General features: G+C 44.3%; 1 protein-coding gene across 1 annotated transcript in view; it reads right to left on the reverse strand.

Moving 5' to 3' along the window:
• Positions 1 to 18,767, reverse strand: part of KCNIP4 (potassium voltage-gated channel interacting protein 4) — a 976,654-nt gene extending 957,887 nt beyond the window's left edge. Inside the window, exon 1 of the mRNA XM_073574668.1 lies at positions 18,545 to 18,767. Coding sequence (XP_073430769.1) covers positions 18,545 to 18,644 — 100 coding nt within the window. The 5' untranslated portion in view covers positions 18,645 to 18,767. The remainder of the gene's footprint in view (positions 1 to 18,544) is intronic.
• Between the last annotated feature and the right edge of the window lie 657 nt (positions 18,768 to 19,424).

The raw sequence follows: 19,424 nt of genomic DNA on the forward strand, positions 1-19,424 counted from the left end.
GCAAAACCTAATTTACAGTCTTTCTGCAGGACAGTCTCTGGTTAGACGTGCACAGGGCTTCTATGGCCTCACTCTGTCAAAAGGACATCTTCACTCTTCGGCCATGTTCACACGTTCAGCATTTGGTCAGTATTTTCTGTTATGAATGAGTCACCGAGGAGGAAAAACAAAAACAAGCTAAGCCACAGAAAACCAGAGAGGTTGGTAACTAAGCGGATTGCAGACCCCTGATCCAATCCACACAACTAGCAGTAGCCGTGGAGTGTACCTATGATGATCTTAGACGCCTCGTCACCTCGTCACAGCCAGAGAACTAAATAAACCTAAAGTAAGAAAAGGGGAAATCTAAACTGCCCCAGAGCAGACCCCAAAGCAATAGACAGCCCCCAAACATGTATTGTCGGTGAGACAAGATGAAAACACAAACACAGAAAGAAAAATAGGCTGAGCAAACGATGGGGCCCACACTAACTAGAAAGGACAGGAAAGGAAAGATTCTGTCTGCAATCATGCACAAAACCCTGACAAAAAATGTCCAACACTTTCTGATAACAAAAACCCTGAAGTCACTAGACTTCAATTCCCTATATCAGCACTCTGGTATAGTCTGAAGACAGAGCAAAAACAGACCAATCTGATCAGGGACAAAAAGCAAACTGGCATAAACAGAGAAATAAGAATGAAATTCAGCACAGCCCCAGCAGGGGCTGGCTGACCACAAAAACTGAGTAAACCAGACCAAATCTCATGTGAAAAAATAGCAGAGCACACTTAGCTTGAGAAGGCAGGAACAGAACTGGAAACCAGAACCTCATGGCAGGAAAAAATCACCAGCACAAAATTAGCGAGTCGGCTGTCTTAAATCCAGTCAGAGACTCCTGATGTCCACTCACAGTCCTCCTCCTCAGGTGGCAGGTCTCTGCCATTTAGATCAGCTTCATTACCTATTGTTACCACTAGAGGGAGCCCGGATGGAGAACTCACGACCCCTCTGTCAACACATCCAGCTCCACCACCCTCACCAGAAGCCAGAGGTAAACCAGAAAATGAGTTCACAACAATTTTCCATCAGTATCTGTAAGCCAAAACCAGGAGTGGAGCAATCAGAGGAAAAGTATAATAGAAACAAGTCACCACTTCTACATTTATCACCCACTCCTGGTTTTGGCTTACAAATACTGATGTAAAATACTGATCAAATACTGAACGTGTGAACATGGCCTCAAGTCCACACTTTGACATATGTCCAGTTGTAACTTATATCAGTCACGCATCACTTACACCTCAGGTCCTTGTCTCCAGCAGGGGCAGACTTTCTAATTGCAGTACAATCTCTTCTGGGTCTCGACATTTTAGCTCCTCAGGTTGCGATTTAGACTTTCCACGACTCTGACTCACTACAGCAGCAGCTTCTTCAACAGGGCAGATTTTTTTCCTCTACTCCTTGCAGGCAGACCCAAGTTTCTCTTACCCAGGACTGTCACAGAGGCAATCTCCCCAATGTGACATAGTTTGGGGTGGCATACCTTAACTGCTACATGCGCCCAACCTACGAGCCTCACGCTATTGAGGATATGCAGCTTCCTACGCAACTGCATCAAGCACAGTCTTGCAACCAATAAACTATCATCTTATCTCCTGCAGCCTGGGAACAACTAGAGCGTGACACCCGAAGTTTCTCACCAGCCCCACATCAATGTTCGCCTATTCCCACAACAAAATTGGGAAGTACATGAAAATCAGCATATTACAGAAACATATACATGAGCGAATGTGAGTGATATTTAAGAGGTTAAATGCAATAGTCAATTTTTAACCCTCATATAAGCAACTTTGTGAAAAATCTAACTAAAGATCCTGGACAAATTTACCAAAACGGTCTTATAATGCGCCAGATTTATAAAAATCGTTTATGCCGTTTGACAAATCTATCTTTAGGACTGTGTAGTCTAGGGACTAATCCTCCTCATTGAAGAAAGTGTCTAAAACACCTGGTGCAAGTCATAAAAGACAGTTTTTGTTTCGCATTACAGCAGAGTTATGGTGCATTTAGCTTGATAAATATGCCCCAATATTAACAAATAAGCAATTGTATACTCTAAAGAGGATGTTAACCACTCGAACATCTCCTTCTCAATCACTGTTTCTCCCAAGAAAAATAACACCTATACTCACCTACACTGAGGGCACCGTTCTCAGCAGAGACGACATTGGCTCTCCAAGGGCTCGCGTGACATTATGCCAAACAAGACCTGTGGCCTTTCAGTGCTGGCTTCACTCTTCACTGCATTGGCCAAATCAGACATACAGAGAAAGTAAGAGAGCTACTGCTTCTCCGACTTCCTGTGGATGACTGATTTGTCTGAATAAGGGGAGAGTGAAGTGTCTGCTAATTGGCTGCAGGGATTGCATGACATAATGTCACGTGAGCCCCGAGAGACCTAGTGCCAACATCGCTGGAATAGTGCTGGCAAATGAGTTGATACTCACCTACCAGCAGCCTCCTGGATCCATTGAGTGTCTTGCACTGACACCGGAAGAGGAGATGTCACCATTCCACCTCCCGCAGGACAACTGTAGCTTGTGATTGCAGCTGACATGTGACTCAAACAGCATGTTATGAGAAAAGCATTCAAAACTAATGACCGCTGTAGCCAAATCACATGCAATGCTGCTTGTGGTGTGTTATGCCAGAGGCAGCGGATACCATGAGTGGACCCACTGGACAGTGATACCGAAATTTCCCCGAGCGAGTGCACCAGATTTGACCAACCCCTATACAGGGATCGTTAGGGAACAAGCTCAGGGACCTCTAGCACCATGGATGCCAGAACCAGGGGTCGGCTCAGGAACCTAAACAAACACGAAGAGGAGGCTGGGTAGAGAGGACAGAGTTGAACTGAGCAGGAAGGAACTGGAGAGGTATAAGGACTGAGGAGAGTGGAGATGGTCAACGGACAGAGGACAGCGGAGATGGTATATGGGCTGAGGACAACGGAGATGGTATACGGGCAGAGGACAGCGGGGATGGTATAGAGTGAAGGCACCAGGAGAGACACAGGACAGGAATGAACTCTGAAAGAAGCAAGAAAATAGAAGGGTTAATAGCCTAGCTACACAGAAGTAGGACATGCAGAAGAAAGGGAGACCTGAGAATGGAAGTAAACTTAATAATCAGGTGCCTCCCCTAAGGGAGGATGGCCTGAAATACTCAGTGCCTGTCCTCTATTGGACAGGCAGCGCTGCCAGGTCAGGTCATTCAGGGGGATAAGGCCAGCGGGTGCACGCATGGTCGGGCCAAAGCGCGTGTGCGATTAGAGGGAGCATGCGGCCGCCAGCAGAGGAGGAGCGCCCCGATGCATCCATGTAGGCGCCCTGCGGGAGACGAGGGCAGGACGCAGGGAGACCAGAGGGAGCATGGGAGCAGTGGCAGACCCGGGCCGGGTGGCGGTGAGCGCGGGTGAGGAGGTGAGCACGGGAGAGGCGGTGAGCACGGGCGTAACATGGTGAAACAGTGACAATACCTTCTTCTATATCAGCACAGATTCTGGATCCAGCTGGGTGCTGGTAAACGAGTATCACTTAGTTTGTTATCTTTTATAGGTCCAGGCCACTGACGAACTTTTTTTCCAAAACTTCTATAAAATGTATTTAAGAAGTCTACAACTGAGATTTTAATTTTATCACAATGGTATTTATTACAATAATTAAAAAGATAAAGGTAACATAAAATGGAAACAAAGTGAAAGATAAATGTGACACTATTTTAAGGCGGAAAAATGCCATACCATCATCTATGCCTTTTGAGGCATCCCATTATTTTCTTGTATCGAAAGCAGCTGCCTGGCATTGGTCAGTAAAGTTAGGTGTACTGTCCACCAATATCCCCAAGTCTCTTTTAGTGGCAGATTTACTTAGTGTTTTACTTTTTAGTACATCTCCCAGCCCAATACAATAAGCTTAAAACTTCCCACAATCAATTCTATATACCTGTTTTCCACATAAGCCTTTAGCCTTGCCAGATACTTTTGTAATATCTCACCATGTCCTTCTGCCTCAAAGCTGATCTTAAAGGGAACCTGTCACGTTTTACATACAGTCCGATCTGTGGACAGCATGGTGCAAAGATGGAGAAGTTGAGCAGGATTATAAATACTTTTACTGAACAAAATCAAAATGACTTGTAATTTATTAATTGAAATTACCAGGGTCTATATACTTGACCTAAAAATCCAATTGTCCGAGACACCGCACTACACTTGCTCATAGAGCCAGTGCGCATGTCCTGAGTACAGAAGCAGTGCTAAAAGATACCTGTGGAGTGGGCAGCAGAGGTGACCATGCGTGCTTCAGGCTAATAGTGTCAGGGTCCAGTCAGCGCTGGAAGGTAAAGAGGCACGGGACCTGCGGACACTGAAAATGAATAATCTGGCACAGGACCTATGGTCATGTGACTGCAAGGGGGCGGGGCTTAGCGTCCTGTTTTCAGATAGGACAGGACACCATACAACAACTCAGAGTCAGGCAAAACAGAGGTCACAGCAGTACGGGCAAACGAGGTACAGGAGGGACAAACAGACGGGTAGTCAGACAAAGCCAAAGGTCATACACAAGAGGGCGACGTGGTACCAAGGGGACAAGCAGAGAGAAGTCGGGTCACAAGCAGAGAGTCATACACGAGAGGTAGCGCAGTACAAGAGGGTCAGGCAGAACTCGTAACAGGGACAGAACCAGATCACAACCGAACAAGCAAGCAAGATATCAGGCACAAGGCACACGTACTGTATACAAGAGGTCACTTAACTCAGCCGAGGGCAGGAGTATAACTGACACCGGACCCAGGTCCAGTGAGCACTAAATAGCCTCCTTCTGCCAGAAAGAGGCAGCACAATTAACCCATAGTCTAACCAGGACGGGTCAAAGCGAAATCCCGTCCTGGATCATGACACCAATGGGTGGTGCGATTCAGTGATTGGCTGCTGTCTGTGCAAGCACAGTCACATGCAGAGAAGGCTGTCAATCATTAAATAGGACCGACCACTGGACTCACATACATCATATAAACACTAGGGATTCCAATGTGTAAATTGCAAGATTTATTGAAACTATTTCCAAAAAATGTACAATACATCAATCTGATCAGCTCCTCCTGGAGATCAGATACCATTTTCAACCATAAGTATTGAATCTTTTCGAAAAGTTAAAGAGTAAATATTTAAATAACAAGTTTTCGGCATCTTTTCTTAGCACTCTGCTTTGTTCTACCCCTCTGGAAATGTTCTAAATGTGGATTAATAAATGACTACTTGATGTCCAGTTGTCCATTTATTCATCCATTTCCACTAAAAATTTCTGAAGAATGATACAAGAAGAGATTGACAAAAGCCTTCTTACATGTTTTCATAAGCATAACTCAATATAGGTTCAGTGATTTCAGAATGTCAATCAGCGGGACAGTCGTAGGATGAATAAACACATAAATCATCAACTGTCGAAAAGTAAAAGTTTTGGTTCCACCTTGTGCTTCCTAGAGTGACGTCTTATAATGGACAGTTTTTCTGTTTAAACCTTCAAAAATAAAGTAAAACGTGCATACCCGTACAGAATACAGTCTGCTAGGCATCACATTCCTGCAGCTGCACAGCAGGAATCCAGAGCCTTGCATTCAGCGGTCTCCCATTCTCCACCGACTGCTCAGGAGCCTGCACAGCAATCCCGGCATCTCAGATGCTCTGCTCAGACCAGCTCTGTAGGTCTCACTGTTGCTGCCACCTCTGGGCCAGCAATAGCAGCGCAGGCTGCTCAGCAACGAGCCACTCCTGAGCCCAAGTCCTCCAGTTGCTCTACTGGGCATGCTCACAAGATGATCTCCCATTGGAGATCGGGAGTCACATCCCAGGTCCTTCTCGTGATCTGATTGGTCCATCTCAGGGATTTGGAAGCTTCCAGAAAGTCCCGGCTATAAAAGGTTCGTATGGCCGCTTGGCCATGCGCTAGTATAGTCTCTAGTTGCCTACTGTGTGAATGATGATGGATGCATGAACCTGCGAATGACTCATTAAGATCCCCTCCCTCTGATATTATGAGTGTGTACAGGGACTTAGGCTTAGAGTCAGCGCCAGCCAGTGGCAAGCCACAAGCCACAGCAGCATCATCAACAGTGCTAGCGTCCGACAGTGCACCTGCTACCGGGCATTGTCGACTAGCAGCAGTGTCTGTTGCCGCACTGCAGTCTGCAGCTCCCCTTGGCGTCCGCAGTAGCGACGCCGCACGCACGTTAGGTCTAGACGGACGCTGACCCTCTGCCTAGGGTTCAGCTACTGTGACCAGATACCGTGCGTGCACTTCTCTGAGACCTGTGGCGTTAACAGGCTCAGCCTTTTGTGTTTAACACATAGGCGTCTCTGTGAATTAACAGAGATCGCTCAGCGCACCTGGGTGACGTTCAACCCGCGTGCGTCATACCGCCATATTGTATGTCCGCCATTATCTAGCAGCAGTGTTTACACCTTCTGCCCAGTGGACCCTGGGCAGCGAACACACTTTACGTTATTTTATATTTAGTGCGTTCCGCCGTCCCTAACACAATCATTGTACAGAATTCCAATTACATGACATACGATGCATAGAAATCAAATGTAGAGGCGGGACCTACAGTATCACATATCACTTCGATGTTCTGCAGGTCAGACCTAAAAATATTTTGCGCACAATAAACGTAGATAGCTACTTGGAGAATAAGCTTAAAAATATAGAATATTTGTAGAAAAAATGGACATAAAGGAAATCAGTCACCAGGTTTTGGCTATGTAATCTGTCAGCGCCATAATGTAGGAGCAGAGAGCCTGATTATAGTGATGTGACATTTATAAGACTGTGTTTTGCTGTTTCAATACAATCAGTGTTTTATCAGCTGGAGATTATCATTAGAGGACAACAGCTCTCATGCCCCCGTGTCTAACCAGGTCCCCAGCACTAATTAGCAGCTTTCTGTCACTATACAAGGAACACAGAAAAGCTGTGGTGTAGGCGAGAGATATACACCTCTCAACCACTGAGCTCTGATCATTCTACAAAAGAGAGAAAACTGATTCTATCATAAATACTGCACCCAGTAAACTAAGTGATACATCGCTGGGATCAGAGTCTCTGTCCCCACATCATGCTGCTGTCATATTACATAGCACAAACCTGCCGACAGATTCCCTTTAAAGGGGTCGCACTAAGTAGATTAGTTCAGCCCTCTTTAGGATAGGGGAAAATTTATCAATGAATGCCTCAACCAATACCAAAATCAGGGCTCTCCAGAGCCTAGTCTGTATAGCGCCTGAGTCAGCTCTATTCATTATCTGTGAGAGTGCTGGAATACATTTCTCGGCAATATCTGGCTGTCCCATGGGGCAGCGACTCTGTGTCGGTGACATGTTCGACATCTGCTACTTTCAGATACTGTTCAGCAGAACCACGTTCTTGGTGTTGGTGAGTTCCCCACAGGTTAGAGATCCAGCAATCAATACGTTTTTTCCCTATTTTATTGAATATACAGTCATGGCTGAAAGTTTTTTCACCCTTGAAATTGTTCCAGAAAATGAAGTATTTCTCCCAAAGAATTATTGCAATTACACATGTTGTTATGCACATGCTTATTTTCTTTGTGTGTATTGGAACACTAAAAAACAGACAGAAAAAGGCAAATTGCACATATTTTCACACAAAAACCCCAAAATGGGCCAGACAAAATTGTTGGCACTTTTCCAAAATTAGAGGGTAAATAACTATCTTTCACACATGTGATGCTTATTCAAACTCACCTGTGGCAAGTAACAGGCATGGGCAATATGAAAATCACATCTGAAACCAGATAAAAAGGGGAGAAGTTGACTCAATCTTTTCATTGTGTGTCTGTTTGTGCCACACTAAGCACAGAGAACAGAAAGAGGAGAAGAGAACTGTCTGAGGACTTGAGAACCAAAATTGTTGAAAAATATAAACAATCATAAGATGTCCAGAAATCTTGATGTTCCTTTGTCCATGGTGCGCAACATAATCAAATAGTTTACAACCCATGACACTGTAGCTAATCTTCCTGGATGTGGACGACAGAGAAAAACTGATGAAAGGTTGTAAAGTAGGATAGTTTGGATTGCGGATAAGCAGCCCCAATCAAGTTCCAAAGAAATTCACGCTGTCCTGCAGGCTCAGAGTATGTCAGCGTCAGCAGTAGAGCTCATGTGTATCCAGCCTGACTGGCAGCAGCAGCTTATCCTGGCTAGTGTAAGATCTCAGCAGCAGGGAAGAGGGGCACTGAGGAGGTGTCATTCATGATAAATGGGGTAAACTTTGAAAGAGGTTTATAAAGTCCTACTAACATGGATTTTCAAAGTAAGTAGACCAACCTCATCAGGTCTAAAAGATCTATTTAATAATCTAAGCAGTTTATGCTGGTAAATCTGGTGACAGATTAGCTTAAAGCAAATGAAAACAAGCACATGCATGGCTGAATGATGGAAAATAATTAGGCATTACCTGGTTTATGTATGTCATACGATCATATGAGGTCTGTAAAGGTACAATCCAACGTGAAGCTAGACTTGATCATGCGAAACACAGTTCCCTTTATTGAAGAGGGAAGGAGCAGCCAGAGATAATATATTTTTTCACCTGTTGCATCTCATGAATATCAAAAACAGTTTTACTGTGCAGCAATGTTCAAAACATAACAGAGGGGAAAAGCAAATGCTTCCCTTCTTGTAGAATGTGCAAAAGCGAAATCATTAAAATGATCGTTATCTGCCGTCAGTGGAGTTATGAGCAAGAAACTCAAGGTGAACTCACTGACTATTATTCATTGGAAAAGGTATTGTGGCCGCCGCGTTTCTACATTTATCCTGATTTTTTTTTTTCAAGTTTCAAAAGGATGTAAATGTGAACGGATGAATTGGTGCTTATTACTTGGCCCTAATTATCAACTGGAAAATAAACCTTAAAATCCTAATGAGGAAAAGGAAACAAAGTAGGAAAATTCCAGTGACTGGAAATAAAAGTCTGCTTTCATAGAATCAATGTACTTCGGGTCGTACTCGTCCCCCTTTGGACTGACAATGAATTTTAGTGATGATTGGATGCCCAGGGATAAGCGTCAGACCAGCCTTTTAAAAGACCCAACAATCCAGATTTTTGGGAGCCTGTATAACTTTTTTTTATAAGATAAAAGGATTTTTTTTTGTTATTCTCCAGGCTTGAATATGTTTAAAAAAACAGACCAACAGCAAGTCCAGCGTTGCCTCTTCACCACTTCCAATTTTTGGTGACAGGCTGCAGCGGTGACATCATGACTACAACACCTCGAGACTAATCACTGTCGTAATTGTCACACGACTGTTGAGCCCAGTGACTTGTTGCACTGTAGTGATGATGGTATCACTGCAGCCTGTCAACAAAGACTGGAGCAGTGGCAGAGAGGCAGCACTGGACTTGCAAGGACGGTTATAGCTCTGTCATTACTTTTATGTCTGGAACCCTATAAATTAAAAAAAAAAATATTGGAAAACACCTTTAGACTTTGTTCAAGTGTAAGGGGGACGACCAGACAGAGGGTACCTGCATGCCGGGTCCGGAACTGAAAAGACTGCATCTCCTGTTCCCGGGGGGTAGCCTGAGTGAGCCAGACATTCCCCTATTGCCTGGGGGAAGTGCTAGTGAGTCGGACCTTCCTGCTGTCCCAGGAGGGTAGGGAGTGAGTGGAAAAAAGGCATAAAAAGGAAAAGCGCGCAGGAGGGCAGTTTGGCACGAACACAGAGCAGCGCGCAGAGCAGTGAGCGGCGCGCTCTACTTCCCCTGCACTCACAGAGCACCGGCAAGGTGCAATGTGTCGGTGACTACAGAGAGAAAGTGCAGGGTGCCGGTGACCACCAGAGAGGAGCTGCGCATCAGTGGTTGTCGGCGCTTGAGTCTTGGCAAGAACAGGCAGCACGCAGCATAAAGAAGAAAGTGCAGCGCACCCCGTAGCGACCAGAGAACAAGGTGCCGTATGCTCCATGTCCGTGAGTACAGTACACGTGTCACATAAGAGTGACCACATACACTTGCCCCTGACGTTGCCAGTGACTATTTGCCCAGACACTTGTGACCTGACTTCAAAAGTGAATATAGTTTCAGAGCCACATTGGGCTCTTACAGGACTGTGACCCGTACCTCTGTCAGCCTCTGAAGTTTATGGACTAGGCCCAGTGGAAAGTACCAGAGAACGACCACTGCCATCAGAAGACGGGGCATTGATGCCCACAGGACTTTTCTGGAAAAGACACCGCACCAGCAGTTGCCGGCGCCATTGAGTTCTCAGCAGGAGTTACAGTTGATGGAACTCCTGACATAACTGCTTCGCAAGAACTGCTGTTATCTGAACCGTCGTTCTTCTACTTACGATATCCTTTGCCATCTAAACTGTTGAATCTCCTGTTTAACCCTTTACCTCCCAACATCCTTTTCCATTTATACTGTTTAACCCTTTACTTCCCTGCATGGAGTATTCCCCTGTTATTAAACTTGTTAACCCTTGCTCTGCCTCCTGTCCGTCACTGCATCCCTTGTACATGTGATTTCTACACAAGTCCCAGTAATGACGAAATTTTGTTCTGTTTTAATAAATGAAAATATCATGGCGTCTCAGCCTATAAGTTACATTTTCAGGACAGTTTGTACCTTTTGCCTTCATCTTTCTTGCTGGACTCTTGCTGAGCATGGTGGACGGTGCGGCACTCAGAAAATCCAGTAATCTAATGGAACGTCCCCGATGCAGCTCTGATATAATCACGTAGGACGGCAGTTGCGGATGTCCAATGAATTCTTAGTTCTTCATTAAGTGTTCATCCATTTTCTTTATTGAATTACTATGCTCAGCTTATGCATTAGCACCTCCCGTAGTGTCTGAACTTAGCACCAAGCTCCTACAGACCAGCAGGGAAGCTCGTCTGACCAAATCACACTTTCACTGTATCAGAACATTTGGGCAACTTCACAAACCCTTTGATATACTTACATCGGGCTGCTCCAGAGCCACACTCACAATTCTGCTGTTTACTGCTGGATCAAGTGAATACCTCTTCATTAGCTTCACTCTGCTTTAATAATGCTGCATTGTATTTTGGGAGATAGTGTTTTGTGTGAATCAGTCTAACAAAATGTCTAATTAAGGCTATGAGAGTAATTTACGAATGGGTGTTCGACAGTTTTTCTGGTGGAGGAAAAAACGCAAATTAAGGTGCATCCCATATTGGTACAATCATTTGCAACTTTCTGATGTTCTTCTACTTTTCATAAAAAGAGTGGGCTTAGAGGGAGAATAAACTTAGCTGCATTAACTCACATGATGGATCATCGCTACATTTAAATGGGGCACTGCTTAGGCCTCATTTATTTATCAGTGTTATCCTGGCAATGGGACACCCATCAATCAATAAGTTATCAACTGTCCTATGGATAGTTGCTAATTTCTGTTTTGGTGCAACCCCTTTAAAGGGAACCTATCACCAGAAAAATGCTATTAACCTGTAGATAAGGGGTTAATCTACAGGTTAATAGTATTACTAACCTGCCCGACGCCTGCATGTAGCCTAACGTGGAGAGAAAATTAACTTAATTCTCCCTAGCAGTATTCGGTTTAAGTCACAGGGGAGGGGGCGGCGGCATCGGTTCACTCACACCACAGCGGCTGTAACCGCACCCCTGGTCCTGACTGACAGCCGGCCCCACTGCAGAGCGAGTGTCAGTCAGGCCCAGGGGGCAGTTAGAGCTGCCACTCTGTATTCTCACAGCAGTGAGTGAACTCGCATCGGCGCTGCCCCCGTGACTTAAACCAAACACTGCCGGGGAGAATTGAGAGCATTTTCTCCCTGCAGCATTCTGCAACAAGCAGGCGCCAGACAGATTAGTAACGCTATTAACCTGCAGATAAACCCCATATGTGAAGGTTATTAAAGTTTTCTTGTGACAGGTTTCCTTTAAGGATGGATTCAGATGACATTATAAATCAGATCTGTGACATCCGCAGATTGCATACACGACTGGCTCCACGTGCGGCTCCGTATGCTCATCTGCGTCACAGATGGGCCGAAAAGTTTCTCTCATTTCATTATCTACTTTTTCAGGTGATGACAGTCCACAATCAGCTGTCATCGGAGAAGCAGTTTCTGGCTATACATTTACTCTCTATCGGACATTGTTGGGGAAATATGGTATTACACGGGGGGGGGGGATTCAAACTATTAGCCATAGAGTTGGTGCGAATCTAGCCACTGGACCTCGTCTATTTGTTACGTCAGTAATCTGTGGATTCTGGATAGGAGTCCTCAGAACTGCCTCTTACCTGACTACATCCCCGTCTCCACTTTCTAATTAGATATTGTCTGAACCACGTGCTCTTCATGCTGCAATTATAACGACACGCCAGAAGCTGGAGATGCAGTCAGGGAAGAAACGGTTCTCAAGGCTCCAATCGACTGGGTTTTTCAAATTGATTTGCACCAGCTCTATTAGCCAACCATTATGAGATACATAGACAGTCCAAGGCCCCCAGGGATGGAAAGATGACCTCAATTAAACATCCAAAAACTATTGAGAACTAATCTTTAAATACTAAGTTATTTAACTTTCTATAATGACTCCATTACTGCTGGTGCTCCTATCCCCTGCCAGATGCTCCATCTCAGATCCAGGCAGCTTCACTTCCATTTCTGTGCATTACACAGGACAGTGTTTTTGTGTCAGCATGTGAGCAGAGGAGCATGTCAAAGATGCTGGCTTGACTGCTTAAAGGTAACCTGTCAGCTGCCCAAGACCCCCTAAACAGCCTTACAATGATGCTATTCCAACTATTTCTGCATTCTAATTACCCCTTTCTTTTGGCTTTGAGATCTCTATATATACACACATGGTCAAAATTGTTGATACCCCTTGTTTAATGACAGCAAAACCCACAATGGTCACTGAAATAACTTGAATCTGACAAAAGTAATAAATGCAAAATCTATGAAAATGAACTAATGAAAGTCAGACATTGCTTTTCAACCATGCTTCCACAGAATTACAAAAAAAATAAAACTCGTGAAATAGGCCTGGACAGAAATTATATTACTCTTAACTTAAAATTTTGTTACACAACCTTTTGAGGCAATCACTGCAATCAAACGATTCCTGTAACTGTCAGAGACTTCTGCACCTCTCGACAGGTATTTTGGCCCACTCCTCAAGAGCAAACTGCTCCAGTCTCAGCTCTTTCCAAAGTTGCTCAATAGGATTTAGGTCAGAGCTCATAGAAGGCCACTTCAGAATAGTCCAATGTTTTCCTCTTAGCCATTCTTGGGTGTTTTTTACTTACAAAACAAAGTTTTATTCTGCATTTACACTATTCAAATGTGTCAGGAATGGACTAGGCCATTGGGTGTTGATTTTCCTGAAATAGTACTGCCTCCCATATAGTAAGGACACCTCTTCATCTCCAATTTATAGAATTTGCAAAAGCAATGACATCATCGCTCTTTACAAATCAAGAGCATGCATGTGACAAACTGTCTCCCTGGGCATTGCATTCCTTTTTCAAATTATGTACAGTATATTGCAGTCAGCTAGACTGAAAGTGAATCTCCTGGACCTGCATTCAGCTAGACTGAAAGTGAATCTCCGGGACCTGCATACAGCTAGACTGAAAGTGAATCTCCGGGACCTGCATACAGTTAGACTGAAAGTGAAGCTCCTGGAACTGCATACAGCTAGACTGAAAGTGAATCTCCTTGGCCTGCTTACAGCTAGACTGAAAGTGAATCTCCGGGACCTGCATACAGCTAGACTGAAAATGAAGCTCCTGGACCTGCATACAGCTAGACTGAAAGTGAAGCTCCTGGACCTGCATACAGCTAGGCTGAAAGTGAATATCCGGGACCTGCATACAGCAAGACTGAAAGTGAAGCTGCTGGATCTGCATACAGCTAGACTGAAAGTGAATCTCCTGGACCTGCATACAGCTAGACTGAAAGTGAAGCTCCTGGACCTGCATACAGCTAGGCTGAAAGTGAATATCCTGGACCTGCATACAGCTAGACTGAAAGTGAAGCTCCTGGACCTGCATACAGCTAGACTGAAAGTGAAGCTCCTGGACCTGCATTCATCTAGGCTGAAAATTATTCTCCTGGACCTGCATACAGCTAGACTGAAAGTGAAGCTCCTGGACCTGCATACAGCTAGACTGAAAGTGAAGCTCCTGGACCTGCATACATCTAGGCTGAAAATTATTCTCCTGGACCTGCATACAGCTAGACTGAAAGTGAAGCTCCTGGACCTGCATACAGCTAGACTGAAAGTGAAGCTCCTGGACCTGCATACAGCTAGACTGAAAGTGAAGCTCCTGGACCTGCATACAGCTAGACTGAAAGTGAAGCTCCTGGACCTGCATACAGCTAGACTGAAAGTGAAGCTCCTGGACCTGCATACATCTAGGCTGAAAATTATTCTCCTGGACCTGCATACAGCTAGACTGAAAGTGAAGCTCCTGGACCTGCATACAGCTAGACTGAAAGTGAAGCTCCTGGACCTGCATACAGCTAGACTGAAAGTGAAGCTCCTGGACCTGCATACAGCTAGACTGAAAGTGAAGCTCCTGGACCTGCATACAGCTAGACTGAAAATGAAGCTCCTGGACCTGCATATAGCTAGACTGAAAGTGAAGCTTCTGGACCTGCATACATATAGGCTGAAAGTGAAGCTCCTGGACCTGCATACAGCTAGACTGAAAATGAAGCTCCTGGACCTGCATACAGCTAGACTGAAAGTGAAGCTTCTGGACCTGCATACAGCTAGACTGAAAATGAAGCTCCTGGACCTGCATACAGCTAGACTGAAAGTGAAGCTCCTGGACCTGCATACAGCTAGACTGAAAGTGAAGCTCCTGGACCTGCATACAGCTAGACTGAAAATGAAGCTCCTGGACCTGCATACAGCTAGACTGAAAGTGAAGCTCCTGGACCTGCATACAGCTAGACTGAAAGTGAAGCTCCTGGACCTGCATACAGCTAGACTGAAAGTGAAGCTCCTGGACCTGCATACAGCTAGACTGAAAATGAAGCTCCTGGACCTGCATACAGCTAGACTGAAAATGAAGCTCCTGGACCTGCATACAGCTAGACTGAAAGTGAAGCTCCTGGACCTGCATACAGCTAGACTGAAAGTGAAGCTCCTGGACCTGCATACAGCTAGACTGAAAGTGAAGCTCCTGGACCTGCATACAGCTAGACTGAAAATGAAGCTCCTGGACCTGCATACAGCTAGACTGAAAGTGAAGCTCCTGGACCTGCATACAGCTAGGCTGAAAGTGAATATCCGGGACCTGCATACAGCTAGACTGAAAGTGAAGCTGCTGGATCTGCATACAGCTAGACTGAAAGTGAATCTCCTGGACCTGCATACAGCTAGACTGAAAGTGAAGCTCCTGGACCTGCATACAGCTAGGCTGAAAGTGAATATCCTGGACCTGCATACAGCTAGACTGAAAGTGAAGCTCCTGGACCTGCATACAGCTAGACTGAAAGTGAAGCTCCTGGACCTGCATTCATCTAGGCTGAAAATTATTCTCCTGGACCTGCATACAGCTAGACTGAAAGTGAAGCTCCTGGACCTGCATACAGCTAGACTGAAAGTGAAGCTCCTGGACCTGCATACATCTAGGCTGAAAATTATTCTCCTGGACCTGCATACAGCTAGACTGAAAGTGAAGCTCCTGGACCTGCATACAGCTAGACTGAAAGTGAAGCTCCTGGACCTGCATACAGCTAGACTGAAAGTGAAGCTCCTGGACCTGCATACAGCTAGACTGAAAGTGAAGCTCCTGGACCTGCATACAGCTAGACTGAAAGTGAAGCTCCTGGACCTGCATACATCTAGGCTGAAAATTATTCTCCTGGACCTGCATACAGCTAGACTGAAAGTGAAGCTCCTGGACCTGCATACAGCTAGACTGAAAGTGAAGCTCCTGGACCTGCATACAGCTAGACTGAAAGTGAAGCTCCTGGACCTGCATACAGCTAGACTGAAAGTGAAGCTCCTGGACCTGCATACAGCTAGACTGAAAATGAAGCTCCTGGACCTGCATACAGCTAGACTGAAAGTGAAGCTTCTGGACCTGCATACATATAGGCTGAAAGTGAAGCTCCTGGACCTGCATACAGCTAGACTGAAAATGAAGCTCCTGGACCTGCATACAGCTAGACTGAAAGTGAAGCTTCTGGACCTGCATACAGCTAGACTGAAAGTGAAGCTCCTGGACCTGCATACAGCTAGACTGAAAGTGAAGCTCCTGGACCTGCATACAGCTAGACTGAAAGTGAAGCTCCTGGACCTGCATACAGCTAGACTGAAAATGAAGCTCCTGGACCTGCATACAGCTAGACTGAAAGTGAAGCTCCTGGACCTGCATACAGCTAGGCTGAAAGTGAAGCTCCTGGACCTGCATACAGCTAGACTGAAAGTGAAGCTCCTGGACCTGCATACAGCTAGACTGAAAGTGAAACTCCTGGATCTGCAAATAGGTAGATCTAAGGTGAAGCTCAAGGACTCAGAATAGAGCATCTATCAGTAGATTGGGGGGTGGAGATGCAGTAGGTTTGAACAGTCACTTTATGCTGAAAGACAGTGTATTTATTTTTTGGGGATGAAAATCCCTTTACTCGTACCTTAAGAACATTTTAAAGCATCCAAGAGGGATCAACAATAACTTACAAGTATAAGCTCACAAAAAACTTTGCATGCTTACAAAGAAATCAATGCGATAAAGAAAAAAAAAAGAAGCAAAAAAAGCTAGAATGTAAATATTTCCTGCCACCTAAAGTGTAAAATAACAATATATCCCAAGCAATTATCAGTGCCATGAAAACATTGCGGCACGTGCACCTTTACACTCGGAGATGTGATTAAACAACGTTCACTGGTATTGTTCAAAGAGCAGCAATAATGAAGCGACACGACCGATAAAATGTTACGTGATCACACAGTGAACCCAGCCAACTAATGAAGGAATAGACGGCTTTTATCTCACTCTGAGATTACGCCGTCTCTTGTGCCCCTGGCATTTATAAAAAATAAGTCTCGAAATGAGAATTTTCTAATCTTGAAACTGTATCATCAAAACGCAGTTACAGGACAAAAAAAAGGCAAATTCTAAATCGAGCTGATGTAGCAGAGCTGGATTAATCTGGGATGTGATAACTCTCCGAGTTGAGAGAAGTCATTCTGCAAAGCCACAACCAACCCAGCAATAATGACACTAATGACAAACTCACTTCTGCTGCATCAGCCAAACTCCCATCTACTGCTGGGCATCGCTATTAGCAAGATGACGGGCAAATAGATGATACATGGTATGTAAAGCATGGAAACAACTTGTCTGCACCTTTTATTACAGAAGATACTTCATATCCAAGTGTGATGTCATCAGACTCTGTATATAAACCCCATCTAGCTATACTACTGGAGGCGCTGCGTTCATAGTTTAGCGCATGTAACTAAACATCAGTACAGTCTATAGGAATGCACTGATTATCGGGATGATCCTGGTCCGATCATATAGAATCAAGGTCTTGTAGCAAATAAACAGATTCGAGGGTGTAGAAATTAAACAAAAAGTAAAAAAAGTTAAATATTAATAAGTATTCCTTATAACAATAATATTAGAGAGAGAAAGAAAAACCATACTATAAATCTATAAAATTAAAGAATTATAGAAATAAAAGTGATATAGATAGACAGACAGATTGCGAGAATGTAGATATAGAAATATAAAGTGTATATCTAGTATGTGTATGTATATACGCTACTCAAAAAAGAAAGTGAACACTTAAACAACACGATGTAACTCCACGTCTGTCACACTTCATGGGATATTCATCTTAAATTTACAATAATCATTTTTATGTTTCACTGCTCTCATTGCATTACATGTGTAATGAATAAAGATTTGCAACTGGAATTTGACATTCAGTGATATCTAAGATGTGTTCCCTTTATTTTTTTGAGCAGTATATATATATATACACATACACAATAATATATAAATACAAAATATATAAACAGACATATAGATCCCACTCATACATATATACATGTCGTATTATTTTATAAATATATATATATATATATATACACACACACACACACATCGTGCAAGAAAATATATATACCATATATATATATATATATATATATATATACACACACACATTATATATATACACATATATATATATACACACACATTACATATATATATTTCCATCAGGGTTGGATGCGACATAGTATAAGGTGGCACCTCTCCAAGATAAAATGTCCTGCATAGTGAGTAAGGGCATCCGACAAACTCCGCTCTACTGCATCTGACAACCTGAACTCTGCTATATGAGCAAACAACACAGACAAACTGCAGAAAACTTCCCCAAGTGGCAATAGAGGCTCAGCATCTCAGCACAGCGGAGCGAGAAAGTTCCAGCGGAGACGTGTCCCTTACCTTCTATGCCTGCTTCAATAAGCCCAAACTGTTCCAATAATTTCACGAAAAGGACGATGACGATCAGTACGGCTATCATTTCAAGACCTTCCAAGTTCATGGCGAGCTAGGTCATGGTCTGACCACAGCCAGCTACTCCACGGTTCTGCTCACCGGCTTTCTTTGTGAAGCCATTAAACTACATTAGGATGACTACTGCCAGTCAGCGAGGGAGAGGGAGAAAGAGGGAGAGCGTCTGCGTGCGCACAGTGCCGCCTGTCTACACACCAGAAGTGGCAGACGGATAGACTCAGGCCTGTCAGGATTTACCCGCACGCTCGTTATCACTCGTACACCGATAGACAGCCGTGCATTAAAGAAAGTGACGGTCACCCAAGGACCCAGCAGGTCACACGAGCTGAAAAGTGACAGGATTTTATTTTTTCCCACTTTCTTCATTTGCTTGTGTTATGGTCGGCAGTTGCCTTGGTAACCACATCTAGCATCCATATGAAAACTAGGTTTGATACTTAGGTAAAGCTCTGCATGTGGCTCAGTGGGTAAATGCTCTGACTGACAATGACATTGAGAGACCCTTCTAAGAGGGTGGACATTGGGGTCTCCCAGAATCACTTTCAAGCACTGTGTAGATGTCAGGCGTCTTCACTAACCTTAGGCCTGATGAAAGAGATAAGGAACAGTGACATTACGGCATGTATGAGACCGCTGATGAGGGGCACCCTGACTGTATAGGTACACGCAGTAGATTACTCGCAGTCATCTCTTCCACTGTGCCATTTACCAAAATAATGCTTACAGAAATCTAAGTCGCTGTGGAAGTTACCCTATTCATTCACAGAATTCTGCCACTTGTGAATATACCCTTAGAGGGAATGTGTCA

Source organism: Dendrobates tinctorius, unplaced genomic scaffold, assembly GCF_039654945.1.
Source record: "Dendrobates tinctorius isolate UK_male_01 unplaced genomic scaffold, ASM3965494v1 ptg000039l, whole genome shotgun sequence".
NCBI lineage: Eukaryota > Metazoa > Chordata > Amphibia > Anura > Dendrobatidae > Dendrobates > Dendrobates tinctorius.